General features: G+C 35.0%; 4 protein-coding genes across 8 annotated transcripts; 2 read left to right on the top strand and 2 right to left on the bottom strand.

Annotated features, from left to right (window-relative positions):
- The first annotated feature begins 5 nt into the window (after window positions 1-5).
- On the top strand, window positions 6-10,920 carry LOC132784445 (protein anoxia up-regulated). 4 transcript variants are annotated; one of them, XM_060790067.1, is made up of 7 exons: window positions 8-223; window positions 4,640-4,666; window positions 5,188-5,673; window positions 5,796-5,908; window positions 6,620-6,750; window positions 9,540-9,741; window positions 9,818-10,920. In XM_060790067.1, exons 1-7 carry the CDS (start codon window positions 149-151, stop codon window positions 10,629-10,631), a joined length of 1,848 nt encoding a protein of 615 aa, XP_060646050.1. In that variant the 5' UTR covers window positions 8-148; the 3' UTR covers window positions 10,632-10,920. The 4 variants fall into 4 exon arrangements, with proteins under 4 accessions (XP_060646052.1, XP_060646050.1, XP_060646051.1 ...); XM_060790068.1 differs by lacking the exons at window positions 9,540-9,741; window positions 9,818-10,920 and adding exons at window positions 6,865-7,032; window positions 7,417-7,521 and having other exon boundaries at window positions 9-223; XM_060790069.1 differs by lacking the exons at window positions 4,640-4,666; window positions 5,188-5,673; window positions 5,796-5,908; ... (1 more) ...; window positions 9,540-9,741; window positions 9,818-10,920 and adding an exon at window positions 2,602-3,717 and having other exon boundaries at window positions 6-223.
- Window positions 10,644-13,847, bottom strand: LOC132784447 (synaptic vesicle glycoprotein 2B). 2 transcript variants are annotated; one of them, XM_060790073.1, is made up of 10 exons: window positions 13,738-13,847; window positions 13,518-13,679; window positions 13,280-13,442; window positions 12,485-12,606; window positions 11,994-12,411; window positions 11,803-11,932; window positions 11,458-11,741; window positions 11,261-11,388; window positions 11,147-11,206; window positions 10,644-11,055 (listed from the first exon to the last, which is right to left on the bottom strand). In XM_060790073.1, exons 1-9 carry the CDS (start codon window positions 13,808-13,810, stop codon window positions 11,160-11,162), a joined length of 1,527 nt encoding a protein of 508 aa, XP_060646056.1. In that variant the 5' UTR covers window positions 13,811-13,847; the 3' UTR covers window positions 10,644-11,055; window positions 11,147-11,159. The 2 variants fall into 2 exon arrangements, with proteins under 2 accessions (XP_060646056.1, XP_060646054.1); XM_060790071.1 differs by having other exon boundaries at window positions 10,644-11,206.
- A 532-nt stretch (window positions 13,848-14,379) lies between these two features.
- LOC132784293 (synaptic vesicle glycoprotein 2B) lies at window positions 14,380-18,255 on the bottom strand. The gene is made up of 10 exons (XM_060789816.1): window positions 18,175-18,255; window positions 16,620-16,806; window positions 16,388-16,549; window positions 16,140-16,302; window positions 15,925-16,046; window positions 15,559-15,865; window positions 15,393-15,500; window positions 15,210-15,337; window positions 14,736-15,155; window positions 14,380-14,677 (listed from the first exon to the last, which is right to left on the bottom strand). Exons 2-10 carry the CDS (start codon window positions 16,711-16,713, stop codon window positions 14,643-14,645), a joined length of 1,539 nt encoding a protein of 512 aa, XP_060645799.1. The 5' UTR covers window positions 16,714-16,806; window positions 18,175-18,255; the 3' UTR covers window positions 14,380-14,642.
- A 486-nt stretch (window positions 18,256-18,741) lies between these two features.
- Window positions 18,742-19,622, top strand: LOC132784294 (uncharacterized). The gene is given in 3 exon segments (XM_060789818.1): window positions 18,742-19,042; window positions 19,137-19,352; window positions 19,354-19,622. Coding segments are annotated over 3 exon segments (549 nt in total). The 5' UTR covers window positions 18,742-18,886; the 3' UTR covers window positions 19,531-19,622.
- Window positions 19,623-19,977: the final 355 nt, after the last annotated feature.

Below are 19,977 nucleotides of genomic sequence, written 5' to 3'. Positions count from 1 at the left end.
CATGCATTTCTGAATCAGAACAACTCGAACGGGCGTCAAGTGAAGAACTCGACTAGACGATAAATTCGAATCGACTAAAACGAATAGTGATTTTAATTAATTTTACAAATTATTTTCATCGCATATACATAATCATTTAAAATTCAAAATGGTTTACGAAAGTGGATTTACAACCCGTAGAACCTACACCTCCAGACCGGTCACTACATCGTACGCCGTGACGGTAAGTTGAAATATTTTCGCATTCGACTGAGATACATCAAGAATTATCTTGAGTTATGGATAGTACATATACTATATACTAGTAGTGTGGTTCTCGTTCTATAAAAACTGTGAAATTCATCTGTGCAATGTTAAAAATGGAAATAATAAGTAAAAAATGAATTTTTTTGCGAAATTTATATAACAAGTTCCAAAATGTGTGAAGAGAAATGCAGCAGATTAATTTGATGGATTTTATAAAAGGAGTTTCATTCAAACCGAATTTAACCATAAAATGCAATGTGCTCACATTTGAAGTACATTTTGAATTTTCGATAAAAATAAATTGCTTAAATCCCACTTGCTGTATTCCGTAATATCATTCTAAAAGAAAGTGCAAACCGTTTTGAAGAAAATTGAAACACGTTTTGAGTACACAAACACACACACACACACATTCATAAGTGTAAGTGAATGTGGATGTAAATGTGAATGTCACGCATATGAATATCGTATCAGCATTAAATTACAGTTAGTCTATAGTATGTATGTTCAGTGTATATGTGATGTACTTATGATGTATACGCACTGGAGATTAAGATCGCATTGTTATTTATTTTTTTGATTTTGACATAAATAAATATATAAAAATCGTGTATACGTATAGCGTTTATTTATATTCTTATGAACACATTTTAATGTACATGTTTGCTTAAATAATGTACAAAGTATGTATATAGTATTCTTTTATGAGCGCTAAATGTTTAATGTTGTAGTTGTTTTTCACCAATTTTCCGAGCGTCGAGAGACGTGGCAAACATCCGGCCCACTTACATACATACGTACATCACACATAAATACATAGTGTCTATACATTGTATGTGCTCATGTATGTGTGAGAGCCTAAAAATATGTAATCATGAGATGCTACTAGAAAACAGAACAGTTAGTGCACTCACGACTACTTGTGAGTAGTATTTGCTCATAATTTCAAATAGATACTGCCTTGATTCTGAGATTTGCCTGCTGCACACAGAAAATCTCAAGGTTATGGCTAATTTTTGTTTTTTTTTTATCATTATGAATTCGTGCAATTTTTATGCCTTGTCATAAACTCAGCCGACGGTATTGGCAAAGTCTCGCAAATTCCAAATATAGCCTTCTACACACAAACATACAAATTTACAAAATGTATAGAAATGTCTATGCATAAAAATATTTGTGTTGTATATTTATTTTATAAACAATTTGAGCTGGATTGCCAACGACACTCATAAATATATTTATACTTTTTCGAAAATTTACCTCATTTTGCAGTCTGCTCATAAGAGACAAATCTGAACTCGATTATAAAACACATTTTTTGTTATTCATAATAGGTTGAAAGATTCGAGAATTTCAGTTTTTTGAAATGTGCAAATTAATGTTTAAATAATTTCGAGCGAATGCTGTCCAATGTTTTCTATTTGTTATTTTCTTGCGGCCTTATATACATACTATATAACATATTTGTCTAGATATATGTATGCATGCTTGTATGTATTGGTGAATGTACACACACGTGTGTATGTACATATGCATGTGTGTAAGATCTATGGATACTTTATGTATATATGAATGTATAATACATACATACGAGTGTATATGTAATATAAGATGCTCGCGCATTTCGCTTTCGGGCAGATCTAAAAATATCTTTTCGATTTCCAAAACACATTCATATATTAACCACCACGGCAAAAGCGAGCAAATCGAAAGGCGTCGAAATAGCCTTCAGAAATTGGCTATAATAAATGAACAGATACTCGTATGCGTACGTACATAAAACTGACGTACTGTACAGTAGGGTATAAGGGAAGAAGGAGGCAGGGGAAGAATAGAATTTTAAGAGATCAGATTGTTTAGATTATTAAAAACTAATAAACCACATGTTGTAAATATGTATGTCAAGCATTTTGTATATATTCGTATGATTCTGTTAATACTCATCTCGTCACTAAAACTGCAACTGAATGAATAAATCCATCCATATTACCAATTAATTAATTCCAGCCACACTACACTCTAACTATTTGTGTGTATATATGTTAATGCTCATGCTCACCTATGTGTTTTGTATAAAGGAACTCACTCGTCCTCGTCCCACGTTTTTGTCCTTCAGCCACACAAATAGGGTTCGCTGTATATATGAGTCAAGCATTTGAATTCCAGGCTTATTAACTGCAATCAGTATCAGTATCCAACCTGAGTGCACCTGTAAATACGTTAATCCCGATGACAATAATGGTAATGATAACCCAGTCAACTGCAAGCAATGGCACTGCATCTTCTCTAACATCGTGTACTTGGCTTCTGAAAATTAAACCATCCACATATTATGTGACATTCTGGGCATTGCAGAGAACAAACAGAACACCAATTGACTGGGAGAAAGTTCCATTCGTGCCACGGCCCTCACTCATCTCCGATCCGGTGACTGCCTTCGGAGTGCGTCGAACGGACAATGAGCAGCGCAAGCGATCGATACTCGATCCAATCAATCGGGCAGCAATCAAGCCAAACTATAAGATTGCCTATGAACCCATTGAGCCATATGTGTCAACACGCGACAAGAATCGCACACGTATCCTTAGCTTAGTGCGCCAGCACATCGATACCGTGGAAGCCGGTGGCAATACTGCGGCCCGCACCTCTCGCGACTCCCTCGATAGCCAGCTGCCGCGAATGCACCGTGCTGTCTCCGAGAGTCTGCCGGTCCGACGCGAGACCTATCGCAATGAAAAATCCGGTGCCATGGTCACAAAGTACTATTACTAACCACACATACACCATTTAAATGAGAAGCCGAATCCCGAACTAAATCGAACTAAAAGTGAATCGAACGAATCGATCTATATAGTACCTAATTAGAATACATTCTACACATACTACAATATAGCTGTATACATACATCTATACATCTTACATCGATGCACAAGAGCCGCTCTGATGTTAACCAACTACTCGTAACGATTAATGTACAAGATCAGACATTCAATTCGTCTCTAATTCTTATCTAATACTATCTCTATCATATGTCACCATCTCTTCTGTATATTACAACTTTCTTGGCTCTAATATGTAAATGATGAAGCCATAAAAACATAAATATTCTGAAACGCATTAAACTTTTAAAGATCCGAACATGTTTCAATTTCCTTTTATAAAGCCTCAGGCGTGGTTTGACTTGATTTGACGCACTGGAATTTCACTTTTCTTGTCACATTATCATTATAAAGTTGATCTGCTGATACCGAAATTCAAGCAAATAGGAAAGACCAGAGTTACCTAAATATTTCAGAACATAAAACAAAAAACAAATATTAGCGATAGGAATGCAGAGATTCCAGGGATGGATCATCGAATCAGCGGATCAGTTTTAGACATTTGACTTAGTTGAGCAGTTTTATGTGGAACAGCAAGCTGGTTGGTTTGTCTTATTTTTTTTTTTTACATAGTTGCATTATCTATTTGCCATTACAATTCTCACCTAATGCATAAATCGGAATTTATAGACTCCACGTTTAGACCTGTGCACATCGCAGCCCGGCTCGCATCGCAGCCGCGCCTCCTCGGACTACTCGTACACCTCAAAGTCGAGCGTTGAGAAGAGCAGCTACGATTCAAGCAACCCCTACTCTAGGCCGGAACGCTCTACATATACCTCCACGGTGGAGAAGTCATCGCGTAGCGGCCCAGGCGGTTACAATTATAGCACCGAGAGAACCAGCACAACTGGCGCTGGACCCGGTGGTTACAGCTACTCCTCGACCACCTCTGGAAACCTGCCCGGTGGCACCAAATACCGTCACTTCTCATACCACGTCTAAGCCACAAAAATGATCTTGTAGTGATCTTGATCTTGCAACAATGCGATAGCTAACAAATTATCTAACACACCACTAATCACTCCGCTTGAATACTATTCACATTGTTGATTGTAACTTTGAATATACAATATCTAATCATGTACACGTACATATGTGCACGTATGTATGCTCTATTCTATCATCATCGGAACTGTGTATATTATTACTCGAGTTGACTAACATCACTAATGATCCTTTTGATTGTTAAATAGATGTTTATACTTAATAGATCATGAACAATACAAAAATTATGTAATTACTCTCCATATCATTATAATTTTAATATATTTGTGATACAATAAAATGGAATCCCGTTCACTTAAAGTACACATACTCGTCTTGTATATACATATATTATTTTTGCAATTGGTTTAAAATAACTCCAAATACGATATTCATATGGGTTGAGCAAATACTCTTAGAAACGATACTGTCAATAATTGATTTTTCTTTAACAATGATGAAACGGAATCCCCGGTATCAAATACCTTACAAAATGATATTCATTGTGGTACAATATTCTATTTCAGTATCCGTCTGTGCAGAAAGTGACTCGTGTAAGTATATTCACATTCATTTGTTCACCAATTGCTCGTCATCTTTCTTTTCTGTTTTGAAATTTTTCCTATCGACTTTATTATCACACTGCTCATACTTCAATCACTCCATCGCCATCTGGAATCTTAAGTGGTTAGTACATTTGGTCTCTCTTATATAATACATTTAAAAATTGTTCTAAAATAGAACTTGGCTATATAATCACAGAATATTAGTTGGATATTTCGTTTAAAAAAGTCAAGAATCAAAAGTCAATGTCCATTTATTAAAGTGGAAATATTAGAAAGATTAAAATATGGTGCATTTGCCGGGTAAACAAATCATGAAACTGTGTCAGTTTTGAATATGTGGCCTTTTTTAAACAAAACATAGGAAAATTGTCAGAAATCATCGCAAAGTTATTCTTTCATTAATTCATAAGCTTTCTTCAACTTGCACATTAACAAGGTGTGCGCCTTTCTGAATGCATTGCAAGTACTCGTATTCTACTAACTTGCTGTGATTGACGAATACACAATAGGTATACAAAACGAGCTACCCAATCTACTCGAGTTATTCAATCCCAACAAGACGCTACGTCAGTGGAACACGTGTGATTTCATCGCCTGTTCGGGTTGTCACCTCCCCCACCCGCGTTGTATCGCGTGTGATACACTCTCCATCGCCAGTGCGTGTTGTGCGCACAACAACGCGTGTTGTCTCATCTCCGGAGAGAACGACTTCCTACTCCTATTCAACACCATCGACATACTATAGTCCATCCACCTACTTGCCGTCGTCCTACTACACCTCGTCTTATGTCCCAACTTCGTATACGACATACACACCATCGTATCATTACAATCCAACAACAATTACACGCGTCTATGCACGTTCAGCATCCCCGTTGACTCCGGTGAGGATCACCACATCACCGGTGCGTGTAACACCTTCATATCTGAAGAGACTTCCTCCTGGATATGGCGCACGGGCATTAACTAATTACCTCAATACCGAACCCTTTACCGTAAGTTATCGATGTTGACCATCGACCACTTTTGTGTTCAAGTGAAATCCTCAAGATGTCACTCAGAAACGATTAACAATAATTGAATTCTCTCATTAAATTGAATTGCAACAATATTATAGACTTTTTCGGAGGAAACAGGTAGAATCCGCAATCGTGCTCAATCCCTGATTCGCGATCTGCACACTCCTGTTGTGCGCCGCGCCCGTAGCTGTACACCATTTCCCGTTACTGGGTAAGTTTATGGAGATCTGTATTAAATCATATTACATATTAAGAAACAGTGAGATAAGATGGCACATTTTAGGACATATTAATCAAGATTTAATAAAGAAATATTTTAATAGACAAGACATAAGATTAAAAACTTCATTATTAAACAAATATCCTAAGCCACCTTTTTATAATAGGTTTAATTTTGTAATCCAATTAATAAATAAAATATGATAAAAATAAAAATTAAATGCATATAGACAAAAAATAAACTGAATCAGATATTTCGCACTAAAACTCGCTCGGTAAAAATTTCGAAGAGTGTGCAAATTCTTGGTTCATGTTTGAAACATAAATTTCTGACTGACCTCCAAGCTCAAGAGAGTGCCTTAACAGTTTTCCAGTTATGTTCTTGGAATTCTTGACATTCTTTTGAGGACTTCTGTTGTTGAACGAACTGTTCTGCGGGTTTCTTTGTGTAGTACATATACATACATATGTATTATATAAATAGTATGAATTCGAATGAAATTTTTGCTTAAATTGTGTTTTAAAATAATTTAATTTTAATATGCGTTACCCAAGCACTTATATTATAGATACATACGTGCAGGCTTTAATTTATTTATTTATTTAAAAGTCTAGGTTGTCAGGTTGCTATGGGGGAAATCACACCATTATGATTATCATATTGAAATTCAATCTCGAATCCGCAAACTGTTTTTCATTGTAGTTACACCTATGAGCCTACTTCCCAGCTGGCTCTAGATGCCTATGTGGCCAGAGTTACAAATCCAGTGCGTCATGTTGCCAAGGAAGTTCATAATATCTCCCATTACCCAAGACCAGCAGTTAAATATGTTGGTAAGTAGTTTGAATAAAAATGATTATTTGATAATATGCTAACTGTAAGTTGCAACCTGCATTGTTGTTGAAATTGGTATTAAATGCTATTTTTTAAATATTAAACAAACTAAGGTAAAAGTCATCTTGCCTCTGTAAGGATTTGTGGTGATAAGGCTTATAATATTAGAAGCCCAAAGTATGATTCGGACAAAGTTCGAACCGATATTAACCTTTTATCCTGGTACCTTAGACACCCCACATGGAAGAATGAGAACCAAAAGAAAGTTCCTCATCAGGAAGGTAAGTATCAATGATAAATGGACGTGCTTGTAAATGCCAGCTGTAAATAGCGATAGAAAAATTCCACTCATGCTCGTTTAACTCAAACTCAACACCAAAAACATAGAATGAGGATTCCGATAGATCGGAGATCCATTTAATACTGTCATCTTGATAAGAGAATAGATGTCTATAAGTTAATCATTTAAATAAAATGTCTGTATTAATTAAACTCATGAGTAATTAAAAATGAAAAAAAAACACTTTGACATATAATGTAATAGATATAGGAGCAAACGAAATTTAATCTTTGTCACTAACGCATTTGGTTTGAGCACCCCGAATTAGTTTGTTCTTTGTATTTGACTAACTTAATTCGTTTTATGATTGATTGATTCTTTCCAGTTGAAGCTGTTGAAGTTGAGGCCTAAATGATAACATGCCTGACTTTATAGTATGGACATACAAACTTCATTTTTTATTCGTTCTCAAATAAATTAATAAAAACAAGACTTGTGTTTGCCTGGTAGACAATTAAGCCGATATCCAAATGACAAACAAACGATATCATCACACTCAGTCGCTTTCATTTCTAAACAAACTAATTTGCAAACAAGAACAATTTCTTACCTAACTGATAACTGAAAATCTGAATCATATTAAATACTAATTATAATGTGCATAACACTCTATTTGTGTATTAGTTATACTATATTACGATTACAGTTACATATAACAAAGCCCTTTATTTTTATATATTTTATTTACAATTAATGAAATATTCTCGGGCATTTACAGAATATTTTTTTTAATATTACAATTATGTAATTTATTCAAGTAATTATAAACAATGCCATGTATAATGAAATTATTTCAATGTATGTACATATATAAGCACAGAAGAGAAAATGTGCAACTAATTCAAATACAAAGTGTTTAATTAAGGGGAGAAGGGCATTGAGAATCAGTCCGTTGAATTCATATACAGTCATCATATACATATAGTTTCAGGCATGTCAATATATGTAAAAATTTTAATGGGTATTTGTCTGGTGGCCTTCAATAGGTGCAATAAATCATTGAAACATCTCGTGAGTGTATTAATGACCTTGACCTATATTTTCTGATTCGATTTGCAAATGTAATACTAGATTCATTTAACTACTGCCAAAACTAATTTTAAACGACAAATGACGCAAATGCGAATTTTCCTTTTTTTTTCCCCCGACTACATGATTGATTTATTTTGTACATTTCTTCTCAGGGTATTAATTTTATGGCGAAATGTATATTTATATTTCGATGTATATTATTCATCAGAGCTCATCATGAGGTCTATCGAAATGGTTTTCTTTGGCAATAAAAACTATAAATAAAATTTATTTATATCAATTTAATTTAAATGCTAAATTTTTATATGCTTGATATAAACTTTTGATAAACTTTTTAATTCACCCACTTTGTTATAAAACCTATGCAAAAAAAAAACTATTATATCAATGTAATTTATATGCAAAATTTTGTTATAGTTGATATATTGAAACAAGAAAGTTTTTTATCCACCCTCGGAATCAAATCAATATAAATTATGAACAAATTTATTTATATAAACGGAGTTTTGATTGAAAATGTTGATATGGTTGATATAATAATATAACAAATAATAACAAATAATGATATAATACATAACACGATAGTCTTTTTAATCAACCCTCGAAATAAAGTAATATGTGTTCGGAACGTGGCCATATAGTAAAATTATAGTCTGAAATGTGTTGATGCCATTCGAAATAAAATGATTTACATAATCTCATCTCAAGGTACACGTTTGCTGACTACAAATTTATGCAAACAATAATTAAACATTAACATTTTATGATTCACTATTAGACGATAATCACGTTTCAAGTATTTCCTCAACTGTTTTAACCCTATGCATAAGAAACATTTTATATCGCTTGAGTGTCATCTGAGTCTCTTGTATATTTTGCATTTTATCTCTTATTTTTGTAATATGAACTTAAAGAGAGAGTACGTATAATCGAAATTCAGACAATTCTCTAAAACGCATATGGATGTTGTATATAATCTATGTGTAAATGGCCTTTTTTCATTTGCCAACTAATTTTACAGCATTAATACTTCGTCCTTTGTTTGCGACTAACAATAGCTTATCATACTAACTTCCATTAATAACAAACAAATACTCTATTATGGGAGCCTTCTTTATCTGCAAGTCTACGTTCCTGATGCAATGTAGGCCAATACCTCAACCTCTATGATAATGTGGTAAGTACAATAGAATGCGTAAGTGTTCATTCGAATTGAATGTAAATAATATTCATATACTCGAATATCGATACGCATATAACTTATACTACATAGAATATATATAACACTTTTATTTTTCTACAATAGCAAATGTTGATGTATTGCTGTTCATTTACATATCTTCATATGTACATAAATTTTTAAGTGTACATTCAAGAGTAGCATGGTATCATTTTTAACCAGATTTGATATTTTAGATCCCGATTTGGACCCCAACCGCCCATCAAGGAAGTTTTCTGCTCCCAGACCACTTGAGGATGAGATCGATGTGGAAGCCAAGGAAAAGCAGCGTCTGCGCCAAGAACGTCTGTTGACCGTGAACGAGGAAGCCTTGGACGAAGTTGACGTTGAGAAGAAGCGTGCTCAAAGAGCTGATGAAGCCAAACGTCGTGAGGAGAAGTATGCGTGCGATTTGATAAATTATTTTATTTTATTTTATTATTTATTTATTTTATTTTATTTTACTTTACTAAAGGGCTCTGCTCGAGGAAGCTAAAAGACGCGAAGAAGCCAACAAACAGGCTCAAGCCGCGGCAGCTCGTGCTGCCGAAGAGGAGAGATTAGCCAAGGAGGCTCGTCTTGCAGAAGAGGCACGTGTGGCAGCTGAAGCTCAAGCTGCCGCTGTTGCGAAGGCAGCAGCTGAGGCTGAAGCCAAGGCAGCGGCTGAAGCTGAAGCCAAGGCTGCAGCTGATGCCAAAGCGGCTGAAGAAGCTGCTGCACTTAAGGCTGAGCAGGAACGTCTGGCTGAGGAAGCTCGTCTAGCTGAAGAGGCTCGATTGGCCGCAGAAGCAAAGGCAGCGGAAGAGGCCGCAGTCAAGGCTGCTGAAGAAGCTGCTGCCGCTGCTAAGGCTGAGGAGGAACGCCTAGCTGAAGAAGCTCGCGTTGCCGAAGAAGCTCGTCTGGCTGAGGAAGCTGCTCTGAAGGCTGAGGAGGAACGTTTGGCCGAGGAAGCTCGCCTGGAGGAAGAGCAACGTCAGCGGGAGCAGGAACTGAGCCGCCTGGCGGAGATTGAGAAGCAGGCTGAAGAAGAGCAGGAGGGGGAGATTGCTCGTCAAGCAGCAGAATTGGCTGAGATCGCACGTCAAGAGGCCGAAATCGCTGCCCAGGAACTGCAGTCCATTCAGAAGGAGGGCAGAGACGTCGAGGAGCCTCTCGTTGAGCAGCCAGAAACTCCAGTTGAGGAACAACAGGAACCAGTCATTGAACTTACCTCTAACAATGGCGATTTATCCGTCGAGGTAGATAACACTGCCGGTGAAAGTTATGATGAGGAAGAGGAGGAAGAGTAAACAATGGAATCCTTTTTGCCGAAATTCACTATTTTAAATGAATTCTATATATTAATAATCTATTAATAATTAATGAATTTAATGCTGCTGTCTTATACTATTGTAGGATAAAATTCAATTTTTTAGTTTTCAACCATCTTCAAACGAATCAGCATATGCGACCTTAGTTTCTTTATATTCGTTGTTCCTTTTGCATCTTACCATGGCTCTAGTTAACTAATACTTAAACTTTAATATAAATCTAATCTTTATTATATTGGACAAATATATAAATGATTCAGATGCCAAATATAGCGTATTGTTTTAATTTCACCAATAGATACCATACATGCCTTATTTGTATTGTATAGGCTATACAAAGGCGCGGCTTTTTGCAAACACCTCCGCACTGCATTCTAGCAAGCAAACAATTAAGGTCAGCGATCTTGAATTTGGTCAAAAAACGAGTTGGACATGTATGTATATAGTCTTGGCAACAACTTTATTTATATATGTACTATCTGTATTGTAAATACCTCTGGGTATGATTTATGTTGAATTCTTGATAGGTAACCGATAAACAGTCACGATGCAAACTGAAAACAGGAATGCATTAGAATGGAAAAGAATTTTTAGCATTGAGTTCTTACCTATTAGAATAAATGTTAACAGTGCAAATGTTGAATTGCAATATGGCTGCAACATAACTCCTATTAGATTAGTTGCAGCAATAATTCCAAAGCGTCCCAAGGTCATGCACAAACTGACAGCTTTTCCTCTAAAATCGTATAGTGAAATTTTAATTTAAAGAAACGTTATACATATGTATATAAAGTTATTCAATTACCTTAAGTGCGTGGGCACCAAGTCTACAATTGCTCCCAACATTATGGAAATCGTTAGTCCAGGCAAAAGAATGTAGAGACAGAATAAAATAAGAACAGCTGTGGTATTCGACAATATGTGCAATAAAATTCCACTTAAGATCGAAAGAGTTAGACCGGCCATGAGAACATTCTTGCGCCCCAAGGGATTAAGCAGAGTTCCTTGTATTGAGAACCCAATTAAGAACGCAGCTCCGACTATCATGTTATCAACATAGGTCTTAGTTGATATGGTATCGGAACACATCTATAATATAAATGATATACATTATATCGATAAGATTTAACAATTTCACATATCACTCTACCATTGTTGCATTGGGTTTTGGTTGCAAGTACGAATTATCCAATATTTCACAAACAGTCATAGAAGAATTTGACCCAGCGCCGGAAGTTCGATTAACGATTTCAGGAAACCACAACTGCATTCCATTTGAACTGCAAATAAATGGGGTTATGAATACAGTGAAAGAGAAACAGACTTAATTGCAATACACACCTGAAAAACATGCCGAATACAGCCACGATGCATAATATAAAGTTGCAGCCATGCGGCTTGTGAAATAGCGGGCGTGTGGCACGAGCAATGTTTAAAAGGAAGTTACAACCTTTAGCATTAGCCAAAATATTTTCATCCATTTCGACCTCCGGTTTCAAGCTAAACTCATTGCGATTTAAGATGCGTGTAACTGGCCAGCCACGGTTAAATTTACTGATCCAATCGACAGCTTCCATTGCTTCCGTTTCTTTGTTTAATGCAAGCAATAGTTTTGGACTTTCTGGGTAAATGAGTAGAATCAGTCCTCCAATAAGGCCAGGTAATAGATTTGCCAGCATTATTAAACGCCATGGACGGAAATAAAAGTCACCAAGCAGATGGATTGACCAATCCGAAGATAATATTAACCAAGAGACAGCTGCAAGGGAGTATAGAAAGAATTTTAATATTTAAATCAAAATGTAAACATTTCTTTGGAATTTGCGATTTACCTGGAACATAGATTGCAGTTAAACTAACAAACATAGTTGAGTAGTTTATTGTCACAGCACGATGACGAGGTATATTAAATTCACTCAAATATGGGTAAAGCCCACCAGAGACGCCTCCGAGACTAAATAGATTAAATTCATTAAAATAAAGTGTTAAAGTTTAATTTACTTAATTGTTCGATTTAAACTGTTGTTTATTGGTCATATTATAATTTGAAAATTCCAGCTCAAAATATGAATAACTAAGTAAACAAACCGCTGTATTAATTAGCAATTAACATATTCGCGACAAGCACAATAAAAGTTTCCATTCAAATTCAATCACAAAATATGCGAGACGAGATCGCCAACGGAAAATTCAACAACATTTTAAATGTACTCGTTGTCTTGTGTTTAAACTATTTAATTTACTATCTACAGATGCTTTCGGTTGCTGGTTAATCGGTTTTTTATAATAATTTTAAAACTTCAGTTTTACAACAACAATAGTATTAAATCACTAAACTGCTTTTTATTCAAAACCAACCACAAAATGCGCGAGACGAGATCGCCAACGGAAACTTCAACTACATTTTAAATGCCCACTTGCTCGTTGTCTTGTGTTTAAACCATTTAATTTATTATCTACAGATACTTTAGGTTGTTGATCGGTCGATTGTTCAAATGAATTTAACACTTCAGTCTTACAACGACAACAAAATTGAACCACGAGACTATTTTTTTTTTTTACTACATTTTAAATGTTTTAATTCAAGAGAACGCAACTATTTAGCAAAGCAAAAATAAGCTACGCACCTGATACCGGCGATCAAGTTGATAATGTTGAAGAGCCAAACGCTTGTAACAAACATGAGAATGAACTGAAGGCCAATGCATACAAAGATTCCATAGAGTAGAACTGTACGACGACCTATAGCATCGCTGACGTATCCCCATATATATGTCGATAGAAAGATGCCTATAACAATGAGATCGAGACGTATTTTCATGAACAACGTAGAATATATGCAAATTACTGTAGTTGGCAACTTACCCGCCACACATGCCGCCATCATAACCCCCTTCTCGGCCTGCGACGGTTGAAATTCACAGTCAGAGGCCAGCACCACGATCCCCATGGACTGTTGGGCGGCAACTGAGGTGATTGTGAGCAGACCACTCACAATCAGGAGTATCCATTGTGCCTTGCCATAGCCTGCAATCAATCAACATAATATGGAATTCATTGATAACTCATTAACTACATTATTTACCAATCTTTTCCAATATCTCATCATATTCCAATGCATCTCTACCAAAATTGTCATCAGTATTGAGGTGTTGCATCTTGGAGAGAACATATACAACTGATTGTCAAGACCAACTGACACCACATTATAAGCGTTTAATTCTCATTCAAGATTCGAGACACAGGTTTGAGCTACTTTAATGAATCAAGTGCTGACTGAGTAAGCAAAAACTCGTTCTGAGCTGAGCATGTTAACGTTTTTTTGATATTAACGAGTACTACTCTAGTTAAGAGGGCTTGACGAAGAGATATGTCAAACAGAAGTTCATTGTTTGTGGCGCTTAAAAAAAATTTAAATTGTTCTCATTAAAATCCATTCGAATAATGACTAACAAATAAACAACAAATATATTACCAATAAATATAAATGGTCGTTTTAAAGTAGTATTTAAATTAGTGATTAAATTTTCCGGTTGAGTAACTTTTCAACAAATTTTACTAGAGTACAAAGGTCATCATATTACATGTTTGTCTTTAGTAAGTAATAAGTTTTTTTTATTGAATTGAAAAATAAATATCTCCGACTACGAAGGCTTTTGCCACATTGAGTATCTCACAGCTGGGCAGATACATTTCCCATCGGTTGATATGAATGAAAAATGTATAATTAATTTAACAATAACAGCTTTTATTTACGCTCATCTCTTTCCGCCTCCATTAAAAAATGTATATATTACATAGTATATAAATAATGTACAGAAAAGTGCAGTGAATGAAAAACAATAAATTGGGTACTGAAAGGTTTTCACATGTTTTCAATCTTAGCGAAAATAATAAATTGTTTAGCACTTGATGATAATGCTGTTGAATATGCATTGGTTGTAATTTAAATACTACAGTAAGTCTTGATTGGAAATATTTGTAGAATGTTTAAATAGGCAACATCAAAGTCAACAAAGCGCAAACTGCAAAAAAATTAAGTATTAGAAGAAATTAAGTATTAATGTATAACGACTTTCTTACCCAAAACAAAACCAGAAAATACTCCAAAAGTAATAGTGCAATAGGATTCTAATAGAACTCCAATGATATTACTTCCAAAAACGCTGCCCGTTCTACCCAGCATCAAGCAGATGCAGACAGCTTTACCCCTAAGGTGGGTGGGAACCAGATCGACGACAGCTCCGCTCAACACCGATATGCAAAGTCCAGGCAGTACAAGGTACAAGCAGAAACAGACTACGATGGCGATCTCATCTGTGATCCAGATCAAAGCTACAGCACAACCAGCTGCAATAGATAGTCCCCCTGTAATGGAGGCCTTTCGACCGATACGATTGATGACAAAGCCCATCACAATGTAGCCAGCGATGAGAGCCGAGCCATAAGTAATTGTGTCTATGTAGCTCTTGATACTGATTTGGTCGTTGCAAATCTGTGAATCTATTGAAAACTTTATAACTACATGTTCATACTTCAATTATTAGTTTAACTTACTTGTTACGTTTAGGTGCGATTGGTCAATAGAGGCATCGATTACCTGACAGACGGTGGTAATATCTTCAACTATGGTCGATCCCAAGCGATTTAATATTTCGGGATACCATAAACCCATGCCAGATGAGCTGTCAATTGAAGAATTATCAGTGAAGTTAAAGTTGAAATATTTATCTGACTTACCTGAAGAACAGGCCACACATGACTGTGCAACTGATGCTGAAGTTTAATAAATGCGGTTTCTTCAGCAACGGAGCAGTATCTTGCCACATTTTCTTCAACACGATTGATCTAAATAGATAAAAATTCGTTGATTGACAAAGCGTTGAGATTAGCGTTTGAGACTTACGCTGAATTGGACACACATATTCCATTTTCTCTTTCAGGAATTACGTCTATCTTCAGTTTTTCTACTTTGAGCTCACGTAACTCCTTGCCTGAGTTCTTCAGAGCAATCCAATTGATGGCAACAAAAGCCTCTTCGGTTTTACCCATAGATATTAGAATTTTGGGACTTTCAGGTAGTTTTAAAAGCAACACAGTACCCAAAACACCGGGCATCAAATAAAATACAGTCAACAGGCGCCAAGGGCGAAATGCAAAATTATCCGTGATTTCTAAACGCCAATCCATTGTCATTACAAGCCATGCAACAACTGTGAGTAGTAATAATAACAAATTAGTAATTAAAAATGTGCAACAGAGTATTGCTTACCAGGAACATAAACCGTTGAAATACCAACAAATAAACTAGCATAGTTGATAACTAAAGGACGATGACGAGACGTGAAGAATTCCCCTAGATAGGCATATGTTGTTGATGACGCACCAGCAATGCTGTAAACATATTTTAAACTCCAGATAAACCATGGACCCCACATAATAAAAGTTTTGATGAATATTAAAGCTGATAAAAAATGGATTACTTACAAGAAGCCAACAAAGAAGCGAAATACGACATAAATCCAGTAGTTGGGAACAAATATTGAGATAAGCGAAATGATGTTGCCAGAAAATGTAGTGTATATTAACACAGGTCTTCGCCCAATAGAATCGCTGAGATAACCCCAGAAATATGAAGAGCAAAATATTCCTGTAGCAAAGAAAGTAATATGATATAACATTATCACACATTAATTAATACTTCAACTTTTTAAATCGAAATTTAGCTGCCTTACCGATAAAACTAGCTGCACTCATGATAGCCTTATCCATAGAACTTGTTTGGAAATCACACTGCGATACAATCGTAATGTAGGACATACCCATGGTCTCGTTTATGACCATCATTAGCAAAAATCCGGATGCAAATAGTACAATCCATTGTACACGACCAAATCCTTTGGCAAAAAATTTATATTTTTAATAGGACTTCATAACTTTATGTGAATAGTTTTGTTATTACCGTACCTATTAGCTTAAGTATTTCCTCATACTCATGGCCAGCACTCGCGGATTTATCCGTAGAGTCTGCATGCTTTGACTCAATATCTCTCTGGTACATTTCGTTATGGTATCTAATTACTATTTGCGGAGCCGATTCACTGTCATTACCAAAGCTGCGTCAAAATGCTACTGAAATGGCTTGAAGCTCGTACTATATGAAAATTATAAAATTTGTTAAAGTTTGTAGAAGTTACAAGCGAGGGAGGACGCCTTAGGTGCCAACATTTATCAGTACCCAATAAAGATAAAAAAAAGTCTGGGGATGACATCTGCTTGATTTATCGAGTCATAAGTGATACGTCGCGTTACTCTCAGTCTCATTTTTCAATTCATTAAACACACAATGCGTGATATGAGTATGTCGCCTATGTAAATACACATGCATACTCTCGGTAGTGTTAGGTACTCTTACTTAGATGCAAACATTTGCAAATAGTTTAAAGTCAATTCTACCTAAGTTTCTCAGTACTTACCCTTGACTCCCATACATATTCTTCGAATCTTTCACTCAATTATTATCATTCGTCATTAACAAATTTTAATTAAATGAGTCAGAGTAAACACTGGTCGATATTTTTGTGTATCTAACTACCAAAAAGAACGTGTACAGATTATGTACAAGCACTCAATCAATTCAAATTAAGTGTTCAAATATATAAGGTCCGATCTTAGGAATCACAATGTACTTCTTCTTGAAGTTGACTTAATATTTTATTTACTATTCATTCATCTAGACTATAAAAATATAGTCGACTGAAATTTTTAAAATTATTGGCTTTATTTTTCAGTCGAATATGTTACAATCCATTCAAATACAGCTCTCTATAAAAGGCATGATCTTTCTTAGAGTGTAGCTTTACACCATCATAAATTAAGGTGTGAAAACAGACACCTATGGTTTATAAAGCACATAAATTTTAATTACTCGTAAACAAAGCAGGCTCATTGGGACATATTTTTGTTTACTAAAATCCAACTACTGCTTTGCTACTGTATAGGGTACTTATGATAATGTGTGTACTTATTTTGATCTAAGAGATGATTACTTCACCTAGTTACTGTCCGGATATTGTTTATAAATGCGGGTATCAAGCAGTAAACGGAAATAAAACGTTAATAAAATTATTACAATGTCCGCATCTCCTTTATAAAAAAAGCTTACTCATCGTTGAACGCAGGGAATCTTATAATGATTGGATTACAAGTAGCAGTAATATGTGTTATAATAAATTATGTGTAACATTATTATAATAAATTATAAAGAGTTATATTACTAAATGAAGAAGAAGCAGGCTAGCTATCATCGAGCCATTTGTAAACAAGACTTTTGTGACAAATGTAGCGAACTTCCGTAGAGAAAGTAACAACCCCAGGAGAAATTACTTACTTTAACTAAAAATGGTAAAAAATGAAATGATATTTCATAATTTATGACTTGCTAGCAATTTTCAACGGTTAGATTGCCTTAATTTATATAGTATTTATTACCATTCATTTTAAAATAATAATAAATACGTACCTGATTGTCTAAAAGAGCATGAAATTGACAATTTGCCGGTCGCACAACTCGATTATCTTGAGTACATCACTAAACTACAGACGTTTGAATGATTTCAACAAAAATAATATAATTCAATCTTCTGTCGTTTTTTCTGGGGAGCAAATACAATTGGGGCTATTGAATGCTGCTAATGAATGATAACCTTTTTAATGTAATGAATGAATGATAACCTCTTTAATGTAATTAATCTGCTGAAATTTTGTTATTTTTCACCGATAAATAAGCTTTATTAATTTGATAATTTCTCTGTATTATTGTGTATATCACAAAATTAAAAAAAAATTTAATTCAAAAATTTGCGCCTTCATTAACAAATTTATTTCAAAGTACGGTCACACTTCGTTTTTAAATACCATCACAGTATTTTTGGAAGGTATTCACAATAGCACGTGATGTATAACTGCTACTCTTCACTAATATTATATATGACATTTTTATAATTTAAAAACATTTTTTGATTAAAAACCAATAGTTGGGAAAATAATAAACAGTTGTAATTTTGCTTTTCACCACACAGACAGATTTCTGTATTACTAATATAAGCCGCATACTAACTTCAGAAACTTCCAACAAAAAAATACCTTATTTAAAATATAATTTTCGGTCACTCTATTTGCTGCCAACCAAAACATTGAAAGAAATTTATAATAACAATAGGAGAATCTTTCTTATGGCGGATTTTCAAGAACAATTACGACAATATAGACAACAGAAGCAGAGAAGAGAAACATTGGACAAATTCAAAATCAAACTACGTAAATTTTGGATGCTTGGAACTGGCGCAGAGACAAGTCAAGGAAGAGACTACACTTCCATCGACGTCAAGGTAACAATACAAGATACGATTTCATCACAAAAAAGTTAGTCGAATCTACAATTGCTAGATAAACTAATAAATATTATATCAATGTGAATTTTAGCCAGTGAGAAAGTTAAGCACCGATACCTTTTCCATCAGCGAAGAGACAGAGGAGTTTGTGGCATCCAGCGAAGATGACGAGCTGGCGTCTCAGGGCAACGTCATTGCTGACGTGCGAAAGGAGAGCAAAGGCTTGAAGTACGCTCTTTGGGGTGTTTACTTTCTCTTCTGGGTTACGTTATATGTGATAGCTATTGAACTTAAATTTGGTCTGGTCTTTTTTAATGTTTTCCGCACTGTTTGGAATTTACTTTAATACCCGAACGGGGCCAAAGAAGTCCAATGAAATGAGCGCCTACAGTGTATTCAACAAGAACTGTGAAAGTATAGATGGTACACTTAAAGCAGAGCAATTTGAAAAAGAAATTCGATATGGTTCTGGGAGTGTGAGATGAGTGCACTATTTAATTTAAATTTTTTTACCAATTACATCCAAAGTCTGACTGTGAAATTGTTCTTCTCTAATAAAGTTTACTTACCAAAATAATTTACTAAGTACGTTTATAAAATCGATGTTACTCCAACGAGGTGTCATTTCAAACTAATTAGTTCATTTTAATAAAATTGTTCTACCCAAACGTTCTTTAAGTTACACATCGAGTTTTGAACATTAGCAAGGTCGTTTAGTAGATTATATCGAGTCTGTCCATTAAAATTTGAGGTGAATGTCTCGGACAACCGATTAAATTTAAACTTGAAAAATCTGCAATACTATATTGCATTTATAGAAGTAACTAGTTAAGCTGAAGAAAACACGTACCAAACAAGGTGTCTCCTTATGAATTATTGTATTTTATGTTAGAAGATCTGATCTTAAAAAATGCTGCATTTAAAGTTCTCCA

This window comes from Drosophila nasuta, chromosome 2R (assembly GCF_023558535.2).
Source record: "Drosophila nasuta strain 15112-1781.00 chromosome 2R, ASM2355853v1, whole genome shotgun sequence".
Classification (NCBI taxonomy): Eukaryota; Metazoa; Arthropoda; class Insecta; order Diptera; family Drosophilidae; genus Drosophila; species Drosophila nasuta.
The sequence above is the reverse complement of the archived record's forward strand: the minus strand, read 5'-3'. Positions and strand labels throughout refer to the sequence as shown.